Raw genomic sequence first — 23828 nt, 5'->3', positions numbered from 1 at the left:
TCAGGTGAGATTGATGAAAGAAAACTAGAGTGATGACACAAATGGTATTAGGAATGGAAAAAGAAAATTACATATGCAGAGGTTAAGATGATAAGGGGGGTTTGAACACCTTTATGGCAGTAAATATGAAAATTTATTAGAGAAAATGAATAAATGTCTAGAAAAATATCATTTATCAACACTGACAAGAATTAGAAAGTCTGAATAATCCTGTAATAGTTAGAGAAGTGAAATCATTAAAAATCTCATTTCAAAGAAAACTGAGGCCCGGATGGCTCTGCTGTCATGTTTTACCTCACATTCAACAACAACAACAATTTTCGATCTCATACAACCTATTCCAGAGCATAGACAGGGGGAACACTCTCCAGCCGAATCAAGCATATCAAAGGAAACTGACTTGTCAGTCGAACTCATGAATATAGTTGCAAAAATCCTAAACAAAGTATTAGCCAACTAAATCTAGCAGATAGAAAAACCTGACCAAGTTGGGGTTATCCTAGGTCTGCAAGAGTGTTTTAATATTAAGAAATTCATAGTGTAATTTACCATATTAATAAATCATAAGGGAAAAAATCATACCATCACCTCAACAGATAGAGATGTGGCTTTGGTTAAAATTTGACAATGAAGTTATCATGAAAAAAAGTCTCAAAATAAATGGGAATTTTTGTAATCCATTAAGGGGTATCTACAACAAACCTACAGCAAATGCCATACTTAATGGTGAAATAGTGAAAGCCTTAGCTTTGAGATCAAGAGAAGACAAGAATAGAATGCTCATGTCACCGTTATTTGACTCTATAGTAGGTGTTGTAGCCAGGTAAGGAAGAAATAGATAAAGGTACTGGAAAGAGGAAAGAAAACTGCTGTTAATATTTATGATGTAATTTTACCCCAAAGTATATTCACAACATACCCTTACATCATCTTTTACAAATACAGCGCATTTGTTTTGAAAAATAATAGTAAAAATGAAATTAATCAGATGTGAATCTGGAGGCAGGTTCTGTTTCTAGTAACTCGCAGGGCTGTCAGCAGGGACAGTGAGTCACAGAGCTCACCTGGTTTGTTTCCTGTCTCTCAGGGATCACTGTCTTTTGTTGCCTGATTTTCTGGTGTCTTAAGAACTGTTTGTTTTATATAAAAAACATCTATATGTTTGTTTCTGGCTGTTGAAAAGGGGAGGGTGAATGTGGCCTCTGTTAGTCCATCTTGGCTGGAATCAGAAGTCATTTAATTAAATGGCTTATTGCTTCTTAGTCCTCTTTTGTTAATGAAGGGTTGCTTTTTTTTTTTTTTTTTTTTTTTTTCTGGTACGTGGGCCTCTCACCCTTGTGGCCTCTCCCGCTGCAGAGCACAGGCTCTGGACGCGCAGGCCCAGCGGCTGTGGCTCACAGGCCCAGCCGCTCCTCGGCAGGTGTGATCCTCCCGGACTGGGGCACGAACCTGTGTCCCCTGCAGCAGCAGGCGGACTCTCAACCACTGCGCCACCAGGGAAGCCCTGAAGGGTTGTTTTAACATACACTTCATTCTGGTGCAAGACCTCTCCTTTAAAAGCAAGCATAAATTTTGTGTTTTGTTGGTTTTTTCATTTTATTTTTAAAGTAACCCGTAATTTAAAGGCCCAATCCATGAGGACCTATAGAGTGGGGGCCCTGAGGTGGATAATTCCTGAGGCTTTTGTCATTCTCTCTTGCTACATGCTTTGTTACCGAAGGCTGTTCAAGGTCTCACCACCTCTGGAGTTTTGACTCACTGATGTGTTTCATAAATGTTAATGAAAGACAGATTGAGAGAAATCACTGATGGGCCAACATGGTTGTACCACATCCATGCACTGACTCAGGAGGAAAATCTCTATGAAATTACTCTGAGTTACCTTTGTGGAAAGCCCTGAGCTCCACCTTCTAGCTCGTCTGATCTAGCTGGGTCAAATCAAAAGTGATATGCAAAAACCTTTATGTTCTTGGCACATTGCTATGATTTATTTTATTTTATTTTTTTGTTATCTGAATAATTATTTTCTTAACATCTTTATTGGAGAATAATTGCTTTCCAATGCTGTGTTAGTTTCTGCTGTATAACAATCAGCTATATGTATACATATATCCCCATATCCCCTCCCTCTTGCATCTCCCTCCCACCCTCCCTATCCCACCCCTCTAGGTGGTCACAAAACACCGAGCCGATCTCCCTGTGTGATGCAGCTGCTTCCCACTAGCTATCAGTTTTACATTTGGTAGCGTATATATGTCCATGCCACTCTCACTTTGTCCCAGCTTACCCTTCCCCCTCCCCGTGTCCTCAAGTCCATTCTCTGTGTCTGCATCTTTATTCCTGTCCTGCCCCTAGGTTCTTCAGAACCATTTTTTTTTACATTCCATATATATGTGTTAGCATATGGTATTTGTTTTTCTTTTTCTGACTTACTTCACTCTGTATGACAGACTCTAGGTCCATCCACCTCACTACAAATAACTCAATTTTATTTCTTTTTATGGCCGAGTAATATTCCATTGTATATATGTGCCACATCTTCTTTATCCATTCGTCTGTCGATGAACACTTAGGTTGCTTCCATGTCCTGGCTATTGTAAATAGAGCTGCAGTGAACATTGTGGTACATGACTCTTTTTGAATTACGGTTTTCTCAGGGTATATGCCCAGTAGTGGGATTGCTGGATCATATGGTAGTTCTATTTTTAGTTTTTTTGTTTGTTTGTTTTGTTTTTCAATTAATTAATTTATTTTTGGCTGCATTGGGTCTTTGTTGCTGTGCGTGGGCTTTCTCTAGTTGCAGTGAGCGGAGGCTACTCTTAGTTGTGGTGCACGGGCTTCTCAATGCAGTAGCTTCTCTTGTTGCAGAGCACAGGCTCTAGGTGCGTAGCCTTCAGTACTGTGGCGCGTGGGCTCAGTAGTTGTGGCTCATGGGCTCTAGAGCACAGGCTCAGTAGTTGTGGCGCATGGGCTTAGTTGCTCCGTGGCATGTGGGATCTTCGTGACCAGGGCTTGAACTTGTGTCCCCTGCATTGGCAGGCAGATTCGTAACCACTGTGCCACCAGGGAAGTCCCTTATTTTTAGTTTTTTAAGGAATCTCCATACTGTTTTCCATAGTGGCTGTATAAATTTACATTCCCACCAACAGTGCAAGAGGGTTCCCCTTTCTCCACACCCTCTCCAGCATTTATTGTTTGTAGATTTTTTGATGATGGCCATTCTGACCAGTGTGAGGTGATACCTCATTGTAGTTGATTTACATTTCTCTAATAATTAGTGATGTTGAGCATCCTTTCATGTGTTTGTTGGCAAACTGTATATCTTCTTTGGAGAAATGTCTATTTAGGTCTTCTGCCCATTTTAGGATTGGGTTGTTTGTTTTTTTGATATTGAGCTGCATGAGCTGCTTGTATATTTTGGAGATTAATCCTTTGTCAGTTGGTTCGTTTGCATATATTTTCTCCCATTCTGAGGGTTGTCTTTTCGTCTTGTTTACGTTTTCCTTTGCTGTGCAAAAGCTTTTAAGTCTCATTAGGTCTCATTTGTTTATTTTTGTTTTTATTTCCATTTCTCTAGGAGGTGGGTCAAAAAGGACCTTGCTGTGATTTATGTCATAGAGTGTTCTGCCTATGTTTTCCTCTAAGGATTTTATAGTGTCTGGCCTTACATTTAGGTCTTTAATCCATTTTGAGTTTATTTTTATATACAGTGTTAGGGAGTGTTCTAATTTCATTCTTTTAATGTAGCTGTCCAGTTTTCCCAGCACCACTTATTGAAGAGGCTGTCTTTTCTCCATTGTATATTCTAGCCTTCTTTGTCAAAATAAGGTGACCATATGTGCGTGGGTTTATCTCTGGGCTTTCTGTCCTGTTCCATTGATCTATATTTCTGTTTTTGTGCCAGTACCATACTGTCTTGATTACTGTAGCTTTGTAGTATAGTCTGAAGTCAGGGAGCCTGATTCCTCCAGCTCCGTTTTTCATTCTCAAGATTGCTTTGGCTCTTCGGGTCTTTGGTGTTTCCATACAAATTGTGAAATTTTTTGTTCTAGTTCTGTGAAAAATGCCATTGTTCGTTTAATAGGGATTGCATTGAATCTGTAGATTGCTTTGGGTAGTATAGTTATTTTCTCAATGTTGATTCTTCCAATCCGAGAACATGGTAAGTCTCCCCATCTGTTTGTATCATCTTTAATGTCTTTCATCAGTGTCTTATAGTTTTCTGCATACAGTTCTTTTGTCTCCTTAGGTAGGTTTATTCCTAGGTATTTTATTCTTTTTCTTGCAGTGGTAAATGGGAGTGTTTCCTTAATTTCTCTTTCAGATTTTTCATCACTAGTATATAGGAATGCAAGAGATTTCTGTGCATTAATTTTGTATCCTGCTACTTTACCAAATTCATTGATTAGCTCTAGTAGTTTTCTGTTAGCATCTTTAGGATTCTCTGTTTATAAGTATCATGTCATCTGCAGACAGTGACAGTTTTACTTCTTCTTTTCCGATGTGGATTCCTTTTATTTCTTTTTCTTCTCTGATTGCTGTGGCTAAAACTTCCAAAACTATGTTGAATGACAGTGGTGACAGTGGGCAACCTTGTCTTGTTCCTGATCTTAGTGGAAATGGTTTCAGTTTCTCACCATTGAGAATTTTGTTGGCTGTGGGTTTGTCGTATATGGCCTTCATTTTTTATTTTTTTGCGGTATGTGGGCCTCTCACTGTTGTGGCCTCCCCCGTTGTGGAGCACAGGCTCCAGACGCGCAGGCTCAGCGGCCATGGCTCACGGGCCCAGCCGCTCCGCGGCATGTGGGATCTTCCCGGACCGGGGCACGAACCTGTGTCCCCCACGTCGGCAGGTGGACCCTTAAACTACTGCACCACCAGGGAAGCCCTGGCCTTTATTATGTTGAGGTAAGTTCCCTCTATGCCTACTTTCTGGAGCATTTTTTTCATAAATGGGTGTTTTGTTTTTTTTTTTGTACACGGGCCTGTCACCGTTGTGGCCTCTCCCGTTGCGGAGCACAGGCTCCGGATGCGCAGGCTCAGTGGCCATGGCTCACGGGCTCAGCTGCTTCGCGGCATGTGGGATCTTCACGGACCGAGGCATGAACCTGTGTTCCCTGCACCGGCAGGCGGACTCTCAACGACTGTGCCACCAGGGAAGCCCATGGGTGTTGAATTTTGTCAAAAGTTTTTTCTGCGTCTCCTGAGATGATCATATGGTTTTTATCCTTCAGTTTGTTAATATGGTGTATCATTGATTGATTTGCGTATATTGAAAAATCCTTGCATTCCTGGGATATACCCCACTGGATCATGGTGTATGATCCTTCCCCACTGGATCTTGGTGTATGATCCTTTTAATGTGTTGTTGGATTCTGTTTGCTAGTATTTTGTTGAGGATTTTTGCATCTATGTTCATCACTGATATTGGCTTGTAGTTTTTTTTTGTTTGTTTGTTTGTTTTTTTTGCGGTACACGGGCCTCTCACTGTCGTGGCCTCTCCCGTTGCAGAGCACAGGCTCCTGACACGCAGGCTCAGGGGCCATGGCTCACGGGCCCAGCCACTCCGCGGCATGTGGGATCCTCCGGGACCAGGGAACAAACCCGTGTCCCCTGCATCGGCAGGCGGACTCCCAGCCACTGTGCCACCAGGGAAGCCCTGGCTTGTAGTTTTCTTCTTTGTGACATCTTTGTCTGGTTTTGGTATCAGGGTGATGGTGGCCTCGTAGAATGAGTTTGGGGTTTTTCCTCCCTCTGCTATATTTTGGAAGAGTTTGAGAAGGATAGGTATGAGCTCTTCTCTAAACGTTTGGTAGAATTCGCCTGTGAAGCCATCTGGTCCTGGGCTTTTGTTTGCTGGAAGATTTTTAATCACAGTTTCAACTTCAGTGATTGTGATTAGTCTGTTTATATTTTCTATTTCTTCCTGGTTCAGTCTTGGAAGATTGTGCTTTTCTAAGAATTTGTCCATTTCTTCCTCGTTGTCCTTTTTATTGGCATATTGTTGCTTGTAGTAATCTCTCATGATCCTTTGTATTTTTGCAGTGTCAGTTGTTACTTCTCCTTTTTCATTTCTAATTCTGTTGATTTGAGTCTTCTCCCTTTTTGTCTTGATGAGTCTGGCTAATGGTTTATGAATTTTGTTTATCTTCTCAAAGAACCAGCTTTTAGTTTTATTGATCTTTGCTATTGTTTTCTTCATTTTTTTCATTTATTTCTGATCTGATCTTTATGATTTCTTTCTTTCTGCTAACTTTGGGGTTTTTTGTTCTTCTTTCTCTAATTGTTTTAGGTGTAAGGTTAGGTTGTTTATTTGAGATTTTTCTTGTGTCTTGAGATAGGATTGTATTGCTCGAAACTTCGCTCTTAGAACTGCTTTTGTTGCATCCCATAGGTTTTGGGTCGTCATGTTATCATTGTCATTTGTTTCTAGGTTTATTGTTTAGCCTCCATGTGTTTGTGTTTTTTACAGATTTTTTCCTGTAATTGATATCTAGTCTCATAGCGTTGTGGTCTGAAAAGATACTTGATAGGATTTCAGTTTTCTTAAATTGACCAAGGCTTGATTTGTGACCCAAGGTATGATCTATCCTGGAGAATGTTCCACGAGCACTTGAGAAGAAAGTGTATTCTGTTGTTTTGGGATGGATTGTCCTATAAATATCCATTAAGTCCATCTTGTTTAATGTATCATTTAAAGCTTGTGTTGCCGTGTTTATTTTCATTTTGCATGATCTGTCCATTGGTGAAAGTGGGGTGTTAAAGTCCCCTGTTATGATTGTGTTACTGTGTATTTCCCCGTTTATGGCTGTTAGCATTTGCTTTGTGTATTGAGGTGCTCCTATGTTGCGTGCATGAATATTTACAATTGTTATATCTTCTCCTTGGATTGATCCCTTGATCATTATGCAGTGTCCTTCCTTGTCTCTTGTAACATTCTTTATTTTAAAGTCTATTTCATCTGATATGAGTATTGCTGCTCCAGCTTTCTTTTGATTTCCATTTGCATGGAATATCTTTTTCCATCCCCTCACTTTCAGTCTGTATGTGTCCCAAGGTCTGAAGTGGGTCTCTTGTAGACAGCATATACATGGGTCTTGTTTTTGTATGCATTCAGCCAGTCTTTTGGTTGGAGCATTTAATCTGTTTACATTTAAGGTAATTATTGATATGTATGTTCCTATTCCCATTTTCTTAATTGTTTTGGGCTTGTTATTATAGGTCTTTTCCTTCTCTTGTGCTTCCTGCCTTGAGAAGTTCCTTTAGCATTTGTTGTAAAGCTGGTTTGGTGGTGCTGAATTCTCTTAGCTTTTGCTTGTCTGTAAAGGTTTTAATTTCTCCATGGAATCTGAATGAGAACCTTGCTGGGTAGAGTAATCTTGGTTGTAGTTTTTTCCCTTTCATCACTTTAAATATGTCCTGCCAGTCCCTTCTGGCTTGCAGAGTTTCTGCTGAAAGATCAGCTATTAACCTTATGGGGATTCCCTTGTATTTTATTTGTTGTTTTTCCCTTGCTGTTTTTAATATTTTTTCTTTGTACTTAATTTAAAAAAATGTATTTATTTATTTATTTTTGGCTCTCTTGGGTCCTCGTTGCTGTGTGCGCGTTTCCTCTAGTTGTAGTGAGCGGGGGCTGCTCTTGTTTGCGGTGCATGGGATTCTCATTGTCGTGGCTTCTCATTTTGCAGAGCACGGGCTCTAGGCACACAGTCTTCAGTAGTTGTGCATGGGCTTATTTGCTCCACGGCATGTGGGATCTTCCCGGGCCAGGGCTCGAACCCGTGTTCCTTGCATTGGCAGGCAGATTCTTAACCACTGTGCCACCCGGGGAGCCCATGTATTTAATTTTTGATAGTTTGATTAGTATGTGTGTTGGCATGTTTCCTCTTGGATTTATCCTGTATGGGACTGTCTGTGCTTCCTGGATTTGATTGGCCATTTCCTTTCCCATATTAGGGAAGTTTTCAACTATAATCTCTTCAAATATTTTCTCAGTCCCTTTCCTTTTCTCTTCTTCTTCTGGAACCCCTATAATTCGAATGTTGGTGCATTTAATGTTGCCCCAGAGGTCTGTGAGACTCTCCTCAATTCTTTTCATTTTTTTTTCTTTATTCTGGTCTGTGGTAGTTTTTTCCACTATTTTATCTTCCAGGTCACTTATCCGTTCTTCTGCCTCAGTTATTCTGTTTTTGATTCCTTCTAGAGAATTTTTAATTTCATTTATTGTGTTGTTCATCATTGTTTGTTTGCTCTTTAGTTCTTCTAGTTTCTTGTTAAATGTTTCTTATATTTTCTCCATTCTGTTTCCAAGATTTTGCATCATCTTTACTGTCATTCCTCTGAATTCTTTTTCAGGTAGACTGCCTATTTCCTGTTCATTTGTTTGGTCTGATGGGTGTTTACCTTGCTCTTTCTTCTGCTGTGTGTTTCTCTGTTTTCTCATTTTGCTTAACTTTCTGTGTTTGGGGTCTCCTTTTCGCAGTCTGCAGGTTCGTACTTCCTGTTGTTTTTGATGTCTGCCCCCAGTGGTTGAGGTTGGTTCTGTGGGTTGTGTAGGCTTGCTGGTGGAGGGGACTAGTGCCTGTGTTCTGGTGGGTGAGGCTGGATCTTGTCTTTCTGGTGGGCAGGGCTGCATCCGGTGGTGTGTTTTGGGGTGTCTGTGAACTTAGTATGATTTTAGGCAGCCTCTCTGCTGATGGGTGGGGCTGTGTTCCTGTCTTGCTAGTTGTTTGGCATGCGGCGTCCAGCACTGGAGCTTGCTGGCCATTGGGTGGAGCTGGGTCTTAGTGTTGAGACGAAGATCTCTGGGAGAGCTCTTGCTGATTGATATTACATGGGGCTGAGAGGTCTGGTGGACCAGTGTCCTGAACTCGGCTCTGCTACCTGGGAGCGTCAAGCCTCACAGCAGGCTGGAGCACCAAGACCATGTCAGCCACATGGTGGATGGTCTAAGGAGCCCTGCCTGGGCACCTGGAGTGTAGTGGGTGTGCGGTGAACCGCAGCCCAAGATCTACGTGCCCAGTGGAATCGCAATCTGCCAAGGAAACACAGAGCTGAGTTCCTGTCCTGGCAGCAGGAGAAAGGGTATGAATTATTTTTAAGGCATAGAAAGTTGTTTAAATATTAGGCCACATATTACAGATTTGGAAATAAACTGCATATAGTTATATAGAGCATGGTGTGCTTTTCTAAGGAGTTTGTAAAGAATGTGGTTTAACTTGGCCAGTGTGTGATGATAAACTTATTTCTTGCGTGTGATCATGGGCCTTATTTATAATTCGATAGCAGATGTTTGTTTTCATTGTTAAATTACAACTCAGACATTCTTGGCTTAACTCCAGCTTTCTCTGCATCTCACAAAAATTTTTTAAAAGGTTAGAATGAAACTTTCTTTCAGAAGATGCTTCAAATGGGGCCAGATTTTTTTAGAAACAGATTTAATTATCCCTGATAATAAGGATCAGAGGGCGAAAAGGAAATTGAGATCTTTGAAGAATCCCTAAATATCATTTTAGTCCATCATTTGCAGCCTCTCCTACTGCTCTCAGACCCACTCACAGGGCAGCAGTGCTGCCTTGTTGGGATTCTGGATTTCTGGCTGCCAACTCAAGCTAATGAGCAGTGTAATGGCTGAGAGCTTGGGAGAAATAGGAGAGGAGTCAAAGGGCCTAGAGTATTTGAAACTAAATAATTAACATCAGATTAATTGGGGATTGACTGTGCTTCCCGTGCTGGGTTCCAGTCTTTTGATCAAAGAGTGTCATTTCCTTACTGTTTTACACTGTCTTAATCACAACAGCCTATATAGATATTTGGATTTTGGATAGGAGGAAAATGAAAAAGGGATTGGAAATAGCATGTACTCATTTTTTTTTAAGGAAAAAAAAGCCCTCAGATAGATTTTAAAAATTTAAAATTGTTAAATGCGATAGCTCTTCCCAGTTAACAAGTGGAAGAGTGCTGTGTGTTGTTTTCGGTGGTCCTTAACAGTGTGTATTTTTCTTTTCAGCTTCTAAGTCAGGATTGTTACCTCCACCACCCGCACTTCCTCCGAGACCTTGTCCATCGCAGGTAGGAGACGACGTTGGTTTCTGAGAACTGTCAGCAGGCAGTTGTCCTCCCACTTTGGTTCCTTTGCGAGGGTTGATCACCACAGAACTGGCTGGTCAGGTTCCCAAGATGATGTCTGGACTGGACCGGGAGAGCAGAGTGGGGTTGAATTTCTTCCTATCCAGCCAGCCCCCAGCCTCATGTGGAAAGGGGACAGTTTCCTCAATAAGCAACCAAGCAAATGTGTGAAACAGTTCAGTCTTGGCTGTAGAGGGTTGCATGTGGTCTTCATTACAGAGAGAGGAGCAGAAGGGGTGCCTCTCCGATTGGTGCTGGGGAACGTGGCTTTTCTGTGTAGTATGTGCAGTCTGAGTGCCTATATTTTCCTCAGTGTTTTAGGAGCTGTGTTAATTCTGCATAAACTAAAAATAAATGGTCCTCAGCATGGAGTTAGTGCGCCCACAGTGCTTTTTTTAGGATGGTATTTTCCTTCGGGACAAAAAGCTGAATCAGCAGCGTTGGGAGACTGTATCACCCGAATCTGTTTCACCTGTGAATCAATTCCGCCTTGTTGACGTGTGCTACTATGGCCTTTTACATGAACACTCTTTGTAGAGTTGAAAATGAGAAGCAAAACAGCAAATCCGTGGAGTGTGGTAAAGAGTGCTACAGATCCTTCCTTTCATTAATTGCTCCTGAAGAAACTATCTTTAAAGACTCTCTCTGACTTTGGGCAGGAAATGTTGAGAAATTTCTCTATAAAGCGACCCAGTTTCTACCTCATTGCTCTGGGTAGTTCAGAGCATACGTTTCCATATGGTGCATCTCAGGACTCGCTGAGTCACTGAAACCACTTTAAACATTGGCTTGTCCTTCTTTTAGAGAATTAGGTGGTCTTTAGTGTCCACTCAACCTCGAGATGCAAATACCATGAGACATGGGCTTCCTCCTTCAGTTTGAAGGGTAATTAAACCCCTCTTCCTCCTGACCCACATATAAATAAGTGAGAACCGTTTTTTCAATATTCCAGTGTTAGCTTTACGAGAGGTTAATTAACCAGTCAACAAGTGTTTATTGAGTCCCTGCTATTTACTACTGCCAAGCTTTAGTTCTATCCTTGCCCTTCCTTGCCTGTGATTTCTACTCACTTAAATTATTAGCTGTGTTTACTGAGCATCTATAGTAGAGCACGCATTTGTGCTAAGTGCTTTCAATGCATTATTTAATCTTCACAAAAACCCTATGAAGTGTAGGTATAAATATTAACCTTAAAAAAAAACCAAAAAAAAACAGATGAAGAAGTTGAAGCATACAGGGGTTAAGCAAGTTACCCAAGGTGACATAGCTAGTAAACAGTAGAGCCAAGGTCCATCTCCTGAAGCTTCCTCCCCCTTCCCATTGTTGGAGTCAAAGTATCCGTGTGTACAGGAAGACAGGGCTCCATTGCGCTGGCAGTTGAGGCTTTCACCATGTCCCCCAGGAGGACCTAGATGAGCTGATGCTCCTGATTTACACCAACAGCAAGCCTGTCACAGCAACATTAGTGGGCGTTCCGGAGGTGCTTATCTACCAGCTGCTGGTTTCAGACCAGGACTTGGGAGCCACCTGGATGAATGCTTGGAACACTTGTCTGAAAGGGCTTTTGTGACCAACCTCCTTATGTTTCTCCTGCTGCACAAGTGACAGTAGTTAGTTCCCGGTTGTGAACCGTGCTGCCGCTATCAGCAGTCCTCATCTGAGCTGCTCTAGGTGGGCTTCCTGCCTGCTCTGGGGCTTGGTGACTGAGGAGCTGGTGGGGACCTGGGAATTCTGAAGTCAACTGTTAACAAAAGAGACTGCTTGTTTGTCTATCAGATTTCCCATCACAATGTATAAACAGTGAGCCTAGCACTCCGCCCAAGCCTCCAGCTCAGCTGCCTAACTATGGAGTTTTCAGACTATAGAAACAGGTGTGTACGAAAAGCAGGCAGAAGAGCCCTCCACCACTTCGCTCCCCTACACTCCCCTCCTCGCCCACTGTACGTGGGACACACACGGTCAACAGAGGAAGTCCTGGCTGATCCACACATGGTGGTGTTTAGTCTTTGTGCCGTGTCAAATTCCTACTGTTGGCCCCAGGAGAAAGTCACCTAACCATCTGTATGGAGCACCTATATGTTTCAGTCTTTCCCAAACTACTTGTGATGAAGCCTTCTCCTGGGAGATATTAATAGGGCTGTGTGGTAAGACAGATTTGCTGCCTCTGTACCTGCTCTGGGAGATTTGCAGTGCACGCCAGCTCATTAAGGGCTTTGAAGTCTTACAGTAAAGCAACCTGGTCAATTTTTTTTTTTTTTTTTTTTTTTGTGGTACGCGGGCCTCTCACTATTGTGGCCTCTCCCGTTGCGGAGCACAGGCTCTGGACGCGCAGCCTCAGCGGCCATGGCTCACGGGCCCAGCCGCTCCACGGCACGTGGGATCCTCCCGGACCGGGGCACGAACCCGGGTCCCCTGCATCGGCAGGCGGACTCTCAACCACTGTGCCACCAGGGAAGCCCCAACCTGCTCAATTTTGTTAAAGCTGGCAGCTTTCTAGCTTGTGACCATTCATCCCTTTATTTATAAAATACTGTTAATATCCTGAGGGCGTAGCACATGATTATACACCAGCCTTAAGGTATTGGTAAGAACATTTCCAAACATCTTTAATCTGTCACCTCATCTATATATTATGTGATTAAAGTTAAATTTTTATATCTTATGCCAATAGGTTTCCCTAGAAGAGGTGAAAATGAAAAAGAAAGTTTACCACACATTAGCTTGGGATTTCAAATTGTTGTGTTTTAGTTTTGTTGTGTTTTCTTCGTTGCTTCCTCATGAGAGAGGAAGAAGGAACAGAAAAGCAACAAATTTTATTTATAGAGAACTTAAATACTCTGAGTTATTCTTTTGCTATGTTAAAATTTTTTTGACTGTTCTTTGGTATATATGGACAATCAAGGTGACTTTGGAAAAAAATATATATATACTTAACTACAGAGACTTCTTTTGTAGGGCTTAAACTGTAGTACTTAGGGGAGAAACCAGGAAGCCTGGTATAGTTAAAATCATTGTATTTATTAGTAGCTTTGAGAAGAGATTAAGATTAAAAGTTTTTGGATTTAACATTTTCATATTATATAACTTGATAAACGGGCAAGACTAGATTATAATAAAGAAAACATTTTATTCCCCCAAGAGGAACACTATTTAAAAAACTATGTGGCCAATCAGTAATGCACTATCAGTTTTTAAGTATGTAAGAGAGTTTGTACAGTTGCAGATACGTGCACAAAGATATATATATATATATATATATGTTTATATATATATACAGATAGATAGATACATACATACATACATACATACACCAAAAGTCTGTCTCTAATTTTATCAAGTGAGAGATGAGATTTAGGTTTTCAGCATAAAATGCAGCCTCACTGGCCCTTACTTAGACCAAGCACCACCATGGTATGAACATCTGGATTAAGTTATACAAATGGGGCCTTGGAGTTAGGAAAAGGAATAAATTCAAAGAAACTGATCTTATTTTTCATGCTATATAGGTAAGATCAAGAAGGACCAAGTGAGCATATAAAGAATCAAATGTTTTGGTCCCACGTTTTCCTGTGGACAGGCCGGAGAGCAGGGTGTAGTATTTTGGCTCAGGCTAGAGGCCAGAGGTGACACTTTTTTTTTAAAAGACTGATTCATAGTGTAAATGATTAAAAAGCAATTAGAGGTAACTGTTTCATATGGAGCAGTGTTAAAATGAGAGTTAGTTAAACTTATTAGCTCATTGTGTGCATATGAACTGAGTAAAATGCCATTCACAGGGTTGGTGCTTGTCCTGTAGGTCTGTTTTCTGCTCGGGGCCTGTGTGGTACTTCAATAGCCAAATCCCTTTAATAGTGTTGATCTCGGGCCAGATTTCTTATAGCAATTGTGATAGAGCCACAGCTTCAGTGTAATTATCTTTAATAAAGAGGAGATTTTTTTTTTGGTCCAAAGGATAATATTTTCAGTTTTGTGTTAGCACCACATTTGATGAATTGCAGCTCCCTATAGACTCATGTGCTCCGAATTTTCCTACTTATACCACTAATTTCTCACTTTATAACGGCAAGTGCTCTTCGCGAGCAATGCAGTGAGCACTACAATAGCATTGTGGGATGAAAGTGCTATGAAGGAAGCATTTTAGCAATACTTCTAAGCTCAGAGAGACCAAGAGGGCTTCATGCAAGGGCCAAGGTTACCAGTGAAATGAGTTTTACAGAATCAAGAGAACTTTTCTTTTTAATGGCTGAGGGGTTCAGAACATTACTGTAGAGAAAAAGCAAATGCAAAGAAACAGGTGTACAAGAGGTCCCTGTGTGTTGGAGGAACTGCCCGCAATTTGGTAAGCTAGGAGGTTTTAGACGAGAGAGATTTCATGTTCGGAGGTGGCAGTGAAGAGCAGCCAGCCTGCTCACTTTAGTCCCGGTGGTGCCAGAGCTGTGGGAGAGGAAAGGCCCCCGATGAGAGAGTTCTGTCTGGGGAGCAGCTGCTGAGGGGACAGCACAGGGTGTCACTCAGCACAGCAGCGCTCACCCTTGCGGACACCAGCATCGTTTGGGGGAGCTTGCAACCTACTGAGGAGTTTGTAGAAGCTCCCCAGGTGATTCTGAAGTGCAGTCAGGATTGAGAGGCACTGGATTAAGGTGAGAGGAAGGAATGTTCAAAGAAGAAGTTGAGAATATAGGGGATCTGTTGATGCTCCACCGCGAGTTCTTAAAGGGCACGGTGGGAGGCTTTCTCAAGCTGGGGAGGGTGGGAGACACGAAGTCCGGTTAGGGGATATATGCAGACCCTGTGGGGACAGGGACCCTGATCACAATGAATGTCCTGGGGGTCCCGGGCTTCTGGTGATAACTGATTTCAGCAGGGTCAGGGGGCATGATGGGAAGGTCTTGCTGGAATGACTAGTCGCTGTGTGCCTGCAGTCCTCTGTGTACTGTTGTGAAGGACTAGCCATGAACACAGATGGCCTTGAAAGGACTCCATAGTCCATTCAGCTAATGCGTCATCTGACTTTGCCATCTGGCTAGGATCAGGTCTCTAAGGCTGTACTGAATCCAGTAGGGATATGCTGGGCATGCCGCTTTACTTCAAAGCCAAATTTCTTAGATACAAGTTGATATAAAATACTCTCTTCATTTAATTTGCAAGGGAAGACTGAGGCTCACTTAAACTCAAATGGCAGTTTGTAGGCCCTGAAGTTCTGAAATATTTGATACTCCATGCTTTGTTTTAAAAAAAAAATACATTGTCCTTGTAAATGAGTATCTTTTCATTTCAAGACTGTTTTCCTTAAGTTAATATAGTTGATGATACAAAATAGTAAATTCTCCTGGGAGACGTTTAAGAGTTTTAGAGCTCTCTCTCTTTTTTGGCATTACTAGTGATTATGTAAGTCTCTTACAGGGTTATGTAATATGTTTTTAAAATGTAAATTTGATTAAAGTATAGCATGCATACTGAATCCATTTTAAATTCATACTAAATCCATTTTCAGGAGAGTAAAATGAAGTATTATCTCACTGGCAATTTTCAAATATCTATAAGAAAACAGCAAGAAACATTCTTGAAATGTAAACAACATAGAAATGTTACTGCTTCTAAAACTTTGTGGCTTTTTTCTTTATTAAATTAGAACCCTGTGGGCGTATATCACATATCATGAGATCTTTTGCTATAATGTGTTCAGATGATGTCATGTAATGTACATTAGTTACTAAATCACCTTAATATATTGGTTATGTAGATGAAGCATATTTGTAAGCTTTCCAAGGTATATACGGCATCCTGATTTTCACTCATCAAAATATAAATTTAGTATATGTCAAGAGGTAGTCTTCTATGTACTTATGTATTAGAAACTCAGTAATTATTTTGAAGAGAATTTACAAACATATATCACCTAAGATGCCATCTTCATTTTCTTCCAAAGTGTTACTCTCTTCTGTCCTACGGTGCATGCTGAAGATTAGCTGAAAATCACAGTATGTTAGTGAGTGTTTCAGTGATTAAGGAAAGAAGATCTAGGTCCAGGATTTATCTTCATCTGCGATGATGAAAGAACGTAATGAAAGCTGTACAGCATTATACAAATGTGTCTGTCCGTGGTCTTATTCTTAGCCTTACTATTATGAAGCTCTATGGCTTTATGGGAAGTAAACAAATTCATGTGACGGACCTACTATCTCTTCTAGAAAATGAGAAGATTAGACTAGATAGATCCTTTTAGTGCTTAAAGTTTCTGATCATGTGTTGTATTCCTCGGTCCAAGAAAAATTTTGTTGCAAGTATAGATGAAACATCACAAAACACAATTGAGGACAAGATGGCTTAGACTAATTTCTCCCTGCTCTCCCACTGCTAAGTACAACTAAAAACTCTAGGCATAATATGGCAGAAAGAGGATTTCAAAAGATGTAAAGAGGAAAGCAGGCTGACTAGGGCCTCAGGAGTTGAGGAATAGCATAGTAGTGAGTCCCCTGAGTTTTAACAAATCTTTCATATATCCTGGACTGGGCACTGGAGGAGCCTGCAACCCAGAACCACTGACAGATGCAAACAAAAACATATACTCCCCAGCCAAAGCACTGGGAAGGAGGTAGCTAAGCTGGATATAGACCTTTTTAACAATACTTGCTGTACCCCAGCCAAACACCATGGATGCTCCCCCCTCTGATGTCAGCAGGGACCTACTGGAGAGGCTGGTATTTTGCTCCTCATGTGGTAGCAGTAGACAGCCCAGAGTGGTGCTTTCCTAGTCAGCAAACATGGCTTCAGCAGAGACCAAAGGGGGAATCTAGTCTCTCAACTGTGACTGATGGCAGCAGATCGCCTGGGGAGGCACTTTACACCCCCACAGACAGTGTCACTGGAGACTGAAACATTCCCAGATAAGCAAAACCTCAAGGAATTTGTCATTAGTAGACTTGCCCTGTAAGAAATGCTAAAGGATGTCCTCCAGGCTGAAATGAAAGGATATTAGACAGTGCCTTGAGGCTCTAAAAAGAAAAGAAAAAACGTAAAGGTAGCTACATAGGTAAGTATAAAAGCCAGTAGTGTTGCATTGTTAGTTTGTAACTCCTTTGTTTTTCTATATGATTTAAAAGGGAAATGCTTAAAACAATAACTTAAAATCTGTGTTAATGGGCACACATGCATAGAGATGTAATTTGTGACAATAGTAATATAAGGAGGCAGCAGGGCTGTGTAGGAGCAGAGGTTTCTATACTATTGATATGAAGTTGGTATTAATTCAAACTTGTTATAAAGTTAAGATATTAACTAATTCCTAGGGTAACTACTAAGGAAAAAACTAAAAAAAAAATGGAAAAAATGAGAAGGTAATAAAAATGTTACACTAAAAAAAAAAGTCAGTTAATCACAAAAGAGGATAGTGATGGAGGAATTGAGAAGAAAACAGGTATAAGACCTGGAAAACAAACAGCAAATGGCAAAAGTAAATCTTTCCTTATTAGTAATTACTTTAAATTATATGGATTAAAATCTCCAATTAAAAGGCAGAGACAGGACTTCCCTGGCGGTCCAGTGGTTAAGACTTCACCTTCCACTGCAGGGGGTGTGGGTTCGATCCCTGGTCAGGGAGCTAAGATCCCACATACCTCATGGCCCAAAACCAAAACATAAAAGACAGAAGCAATATTGTAACAAATTCAATAAAAATACATTAAAAGAAAATATATATATTAAAAAAAGGCAGGGACAGACAGAATGCATTAAAAACTATCCAAATATGTGCTGTCTACAATAGACTTCACTTTAGATCCAGTGATACAAATAGATTGAAAGTGGAAGGGTGGAAAAAGATATTACATGCAAATAGTAACCAAAAGAGAGCTGGGGTGGCTATACTAATATCAGACCAAAATAAACTTAAAGACAAAAATTGTTACAGGAGACTTAGAATGACATTATGTGTTGATAAATGAGTCAATCCATTAATGTGATAAAAATTATAAACATATACACACCTAACAACAGAGCACCAAAATATGTGAGGCAAAACCAACAGAACTGAAGGGAATAATAGCCAGTTCTACAATAATAGAGACTTTAATATATCACTTTCATTAATGGATTGACAACTAGACAGAAGACCAGTAATGAAATAGATACCTAATAGACGTCTATAGAACACTCTACTCAACAACAGCAGCCTACACATTTTTTCTCAAGTGCACATGGAACATTCTCCAGGATAGAAAATATGTTAGGCCACAAAACAAATCTCAGTACATTTAAAAAGACTGAAATCATACAAAGTATCTTCTCTGACCACAGTGGAATGAAAGTAGAAATCAGTACCAGAAGTAAAACTGGAAGATTCAGTAATATGTGGAAATTAGATGACATACTCTTAAAAAACCAAGTGGCCTTAAGGGATACACAAAACAACTAGATGTACAAATGCAGAGTTGTTAAAATGCATTTGAAATTAAGAGATGGGCAACTTAAAACAATCATATATTATATGATATTTATAGCATATTTTATATATTGCTATATAAAAACTTCATGGTAACCACAAACCAAAAATCTATAATAGATGTACACACATAAAATAAAAAGGAATCCAAATATAACACTAAATATAGTCATCAAATCACAAGAGAACAAAAGAAGAAAGGAACAAAAAAGACCTAAAAAAACACCAAACAATTAACAAAATAACAATAAGAATATACATGTGAATAATTATCTTAAACGTGAATGGACTAAATGTTCCAATCAAAAGACATAGTGTACCTGATTGGATATAGAAACAAGACCCACATACATGCTGTCTACAAGATACGCAGTGTAGAGCCAAAGACACACACCGACTGAAAATGAGGGGATGGAAAAAGATATTTCATGCAAATGAAAATGACAAGAAAGCAGGGGTAGTAACACTCATATCAGACAAAGTAGACTTTAAAACAAAGGCTATAAAAAAAGACAGAGAAGGGCATTTTATATGACAAAGGGATCAATACAGGAGGAGGATATTATACTTGTTAATATATATGTACCCAATACAGGAGCACCTAAATATATAAAGGAAATATTAACAGACATAAAGAGAGAAACTGACAATAATACAATAATAGTATGAGACTTTAACACCCCCCATATATCAATGGACAGATCAGATGGAAAATCATTAAGGCAACAGTGGTCTTAAATGACATAATAGAGCAGTTGGACTTAATAGTAAGGACATTGCATCTGAAAAGACCAGAATACACATTCTTTTCAAGTGCACATGGAATGTTCTCCAGGATAGATCACAAGCTAGGGCACAAAGGAAGTTTCAACAAATTTAAGAGGATAGAAATTATATCAAGCATTTTTTCCAACCACAGTGGTATGAAACTAGAAATCAATTACAGAAAAAAACAGGAAAAGCACAAACACATGGAGAGTAAACAACACACTCCTTAAAAAACCAATGGGACAATGAGGAAATCAAAGAGGAAATGAGAAAATACCATGAGACAAATGAAAATAGAAGCACAGCTTTCTACAGTCTGTGGGATGCAGCAAAAGTAGTTCTAGAAGGGATGTTAGAGGGATACATGCCTTCCTCAAGAAACAAGAAAAATCTCAAACAACTTAACCTAAGCGTTCTAAAGGAATTAGAAAAAGAAGAACAAACAAAGCCCAAAATGAGCAGAAGGAAGGAAATAATAATGATCAGAGAGGAAATAAATAGACCAAAAAAAAAAAAAGAAAAGATGAAACCAAGACCTGTTTCTTTGAAATGATAAACAAAATTGATAAGCCTTTAGCCAGGCTCATCAGGAAGGAAAGAGAGAGGACCCAAATGAACAACATAAGAGATGAAAGAGGAGAAATAACAACCAATACTACAGAAATACAAAAAATCATAAGAGAATACTATAGACAGTTATATGCCAACAAATTGGACAACCTAGAAGAAATGAACAAAGTTCTAGAAACATAAAACTTGCCAAAAATGAATCAGGAAGAGACAGACAATTTGACCAGACCTATTGCTAGTAGTGAAATTGAATTTGTAATTAAAAAAGCTCCCAGCAAACAAAAGCCCAGGACCAGATGTCTTCAAAGGAGAATTCTCCCAAACATAAGAATAACTACTACCTATCCTCAAACTATTCCAAAAAATTTAAGAGGACAGAACAACACTCCCAAATTCATTCTGTGAGGCCACCATGACCCTGATACCAAAACCAGACAAAGACACTACAAAAAAAGAAAATTACAGACCAACATCTTTGATAAATATAGATGCAAAAATTCTCAACAAAATATTAGCAAACTCAATTCAACAATACATAAAAAGGATCATACACCATGATCAACTGGTATTTTTTCCAGGGATGCAAGGATGGTTCAGTATTCACAAATCAGTGTAATACACACCATCTTAACAAAAGGAAGGATCACTATCATGTAATCATCTCGATAGATGCATAAAAAACCTTTGACAGAATTCAATATCCATTCATGATAAAAAAAAACTGTCATCATAGTTGGTATAGAGGGAACATATCTCAACATAATAAAGGCTCTTTATGACAGTCCCACAACTAACATCATACTCAGTGGTGAAAAGCTGAAAGCATTTCCTCTAAGATAAGGAACAAGACAAGGATGCCCACTCTCCACCACTTCTATTTAACAATGTATTGGAAGTTCTGACAGCAACAATCAGAGAAGAAAAAGAAATATCAATAAAAAGCATCCAAATTGGAAGGGAAGAAGTAAAACTCACTATTTGAAGATGACATGATACTATACATAGAAAACCCTAAAGTCTCCACCTCAAAACTATTAGAACTAATTAATGAATTCAGTAAAGTTGCAGGATACAAGATTAATATACAGAAATCTGTTGATTTTCTATACACTAATAATGAACTATCGGAAAGCAAGAGCAAAGAAAAAAAAAAAACACCAAAAAACAACCAAAAAGCAGTTGCCCCAAAAAGAACAAAATACCTAGGAATCAATTTAACCTAGAAAGTGAAAGACCTATACTCTGAAAACTATAAAACATTGATGAAGGAAATTGAAGATGATACAAAGAAATGGAAAGATATCCTATATTCTTGTATTGTTAGAATTAATATTGTTAAAATGTCTATACTACCCAAAGCAATCTACAGATTTTAAAAAATTTTTTATTTATTTATTTTTGGCTGCATTGGGTCTTCGTTGCTGTGCACGGGCTTTCTCTAGTTGGGGCAAGCGGGGGCTACTCTTTGTTGCGGTGTGTGGGCTTCTCATTACAGTGGCTTCTCTTGTTGCAGAGTACGGGCTCTAGGCGCACAGGCTTCAATAGTTGTGGCACGTGGGCTCAGTAGTTGTGGCTCGCGGGCTCTAGAGCGCAGGCTCAGTAGTTGTGGCACACGGGCTTAGTTGCTCAGCAGCATGTGGGATCTTCCTGGACCAGGGCTTGAACCCGTGTCCCCTGAATTGGCAGGAGGATTCTTATCCACTGTGCTGGGAAGCCCCAATCTACAGATTTAATGCAATTCCTATTAAAATACCCATGACATTTTCCACAGTAGAACAAAGAATCCTAAAATTCATATGGAACCACAAAAGACCTCAAATTGCTGAAGCAATTTTGAGAAAAAGAGAACGAAGCTGGAGGTATCACTCTCCCTAACTTTAGACTATACTGCAGAGCTACAGTAAGCAGGACAGCATGGTACTGGTACACAAACAGACACATAGATCAGTGGAACAGAACAGAGAACCCAGAAATAAACCCATGCACTCATGGCCAATTAATTTACATCAAAGGAGGCAAGAATATACAATGGAGAAAAGACAGTCTCTTCAGTAAGTGGTGTTGGGAGAACTGGACAGTTACATGTAAAAGAATGAAATTAGAACGTTTTCTCACACTATGTACAAAAATAAACTTAAAATGGATTAAAGACCTAACTGCAAGACCTGAAAGCATAAAACTAGAACACTTTGACAAAAGTAGAAGCAATACATTTTTGGATCTGTCTACTAAGAGAAAAGAAATAAAAGCAAAAATAAACAAACGGGACCTAATTCAAGTTAAAAGCTTTTGCACAGCAAAGGAAATCATCCGCAAAACAAAAAGACAACCTAATGAATGGGAGAAAATACTTTACAAATGATATGACCAACAAGGGACTAATATCCAAGATAAATAAACAGCTCACACAACTCAATATTTTTAAAAAAGCAGCCTGGCTAAAAAAATGGATAGAAGACTTGAATAGATGTTTTTCCAAAGCAGACCTGCAGGTGGCCAACAGGCACATGAAGAGATGGTCAGTGTTGCTAATTATTAGAGAAATGCAAATCAAAACCATGATGAGACATCACTTCACACCTGTCAGAATGGCTGTCATCAAAATGACCACAAATAACAAATGTTGGCTAGGATGTGGAGAAAAGGGTACTCTTGTACATTGTCAGTGGGCATGCAAATTGGTGCAGGTACTGTGAAAAACAGTATGGAGGTTCCTCAAGCAACTAAAAATAGAACTACCTTATGATCCAGCAATTCCATTCCTGGGTATACATCCAAAAAAAAATGAGAACACTGATTTGGAAAGATACATGCACCCAGTGTTCATAGCAGCATTATTTATAATTTCCAAGGTGTGAAAGCAACCTAAGTATCCATCAACAGTGAATGGATAAAGAAGTGGTGTATATATATAAAATGGAATATTACTCATCCATAAAAAGGAATGAAATTCTGCCATTTATAGCAATATGGATGGACTTAGAGAATATTATGCTTAGTGAAATAAGTCAGGCAGGCAAAGACAAATACTGTGTGTTATCACTTACGTGTGGAATCTGAAAGGTAAACAAATGTATATAGTAAAATAGAAATAGACTCACAAAGAAAATAAACTAGCAGATACCAGTGGGGAGGGGCAAGATAGGCATATGGGATTAATAGGTACAAACTACTATGTATAAAATAGGTTAACAACAAGGGTTAGGGTTAGGGTGCAGCACAGGGAATTATAGCCATTATTTTATAATAACTTTAAATGGAGTATAGTCTGTAAAAATGCTGAATCACTGTGTTGTACACCTTAAACTAATATAATATTGTAAATCAAGTATACTTCAATTAAAAAAAAGAGGAGGAGCTAGCTAAACCCAAAGCTAGCAGAAGGAAGGAAATAATAGAGTGGAGATAGATAGAGAATCGGAAAACAACAGGGAAATCATTGAAACCAAAAGTTGGGTTTCTTAGATGATCAACAAAATTGACAAACCTGTAGCTTGACTGACACAACTCCTCTCGTGTTGTCCTCTAGTTAAAATAAAAGGCTGTATTTTAAATTAAAATTAGGTTCTGATAAATTTCTCCCTCACTGTAGATAACATTGTTTTGAATTTATCAAGGCTGAAGATTCAAGTAGATTATTCTGCTTTGTGTAAGACCTTTTTTCATATATTGATTTTGGCAGTACATTTTACTCTATGGTACCTAGCTCTAGAATTGTTTCATAGTTTACTCAAAAAGCTAATCATATTTCCAGGTTGGTGTAGCATGAAGAAACAGTTGTGGTTTAGACCAGTCTTTGTTGATAGAATTTTGAGAGCTCTCCAAGTCCTTTTATAAGGATTTATTAAAGGAATTTGAAAAGTACTATTCTCATACAGCTGGCGCTGAATGAGAAATTCAAAAGGCATAGGAAATGGCCGTA

At 39.5% G+C, this 23828-nt stretch overlaps 1 protein-coding gene across 4 annotated transcripts in view; it reads left to right on the top strand.

The window, feature by feature from the left end:
• Positions 1–23828, top strand: part of REPS2 (RALBP1 associated Eps domain containing 2) — a 247104-nt gene that overhangs the window by 174295 nt on the left and 48981 nt on the right. For all 4 annotated transcript variants that reach the window (XM_060137540.1, XM_060137537.1, XM_060137538.1 and 1 more), the window contains one exon: positions 10010–10071. In XM_060137540.1, the coding sequence (XP_059993523.1) occupies positions 10010–10071 (62 nt within the window). The remainder of the gene's footprint in view (positions 1–10009; positions 10072–23828) is intronic.

Source organism: Lagenorhynchus albirostris, chromosome X, assembly GCF_949774975.1.
Source record: "Lagenorhynchus albirostris chromosome X, mLagAlb1.1, whole genome shotgun sequence".
Taxonomy (NCBI): Eukaryota; Metazoa; Chordata; class Mammalia; order Artiodactyla; family Delphinidae; genus Lagenorhynchus; species Lagenorhynchus albirostris.
This window is presented reverse-complemented; position numbering and strand designations above follow the sequence as displayed.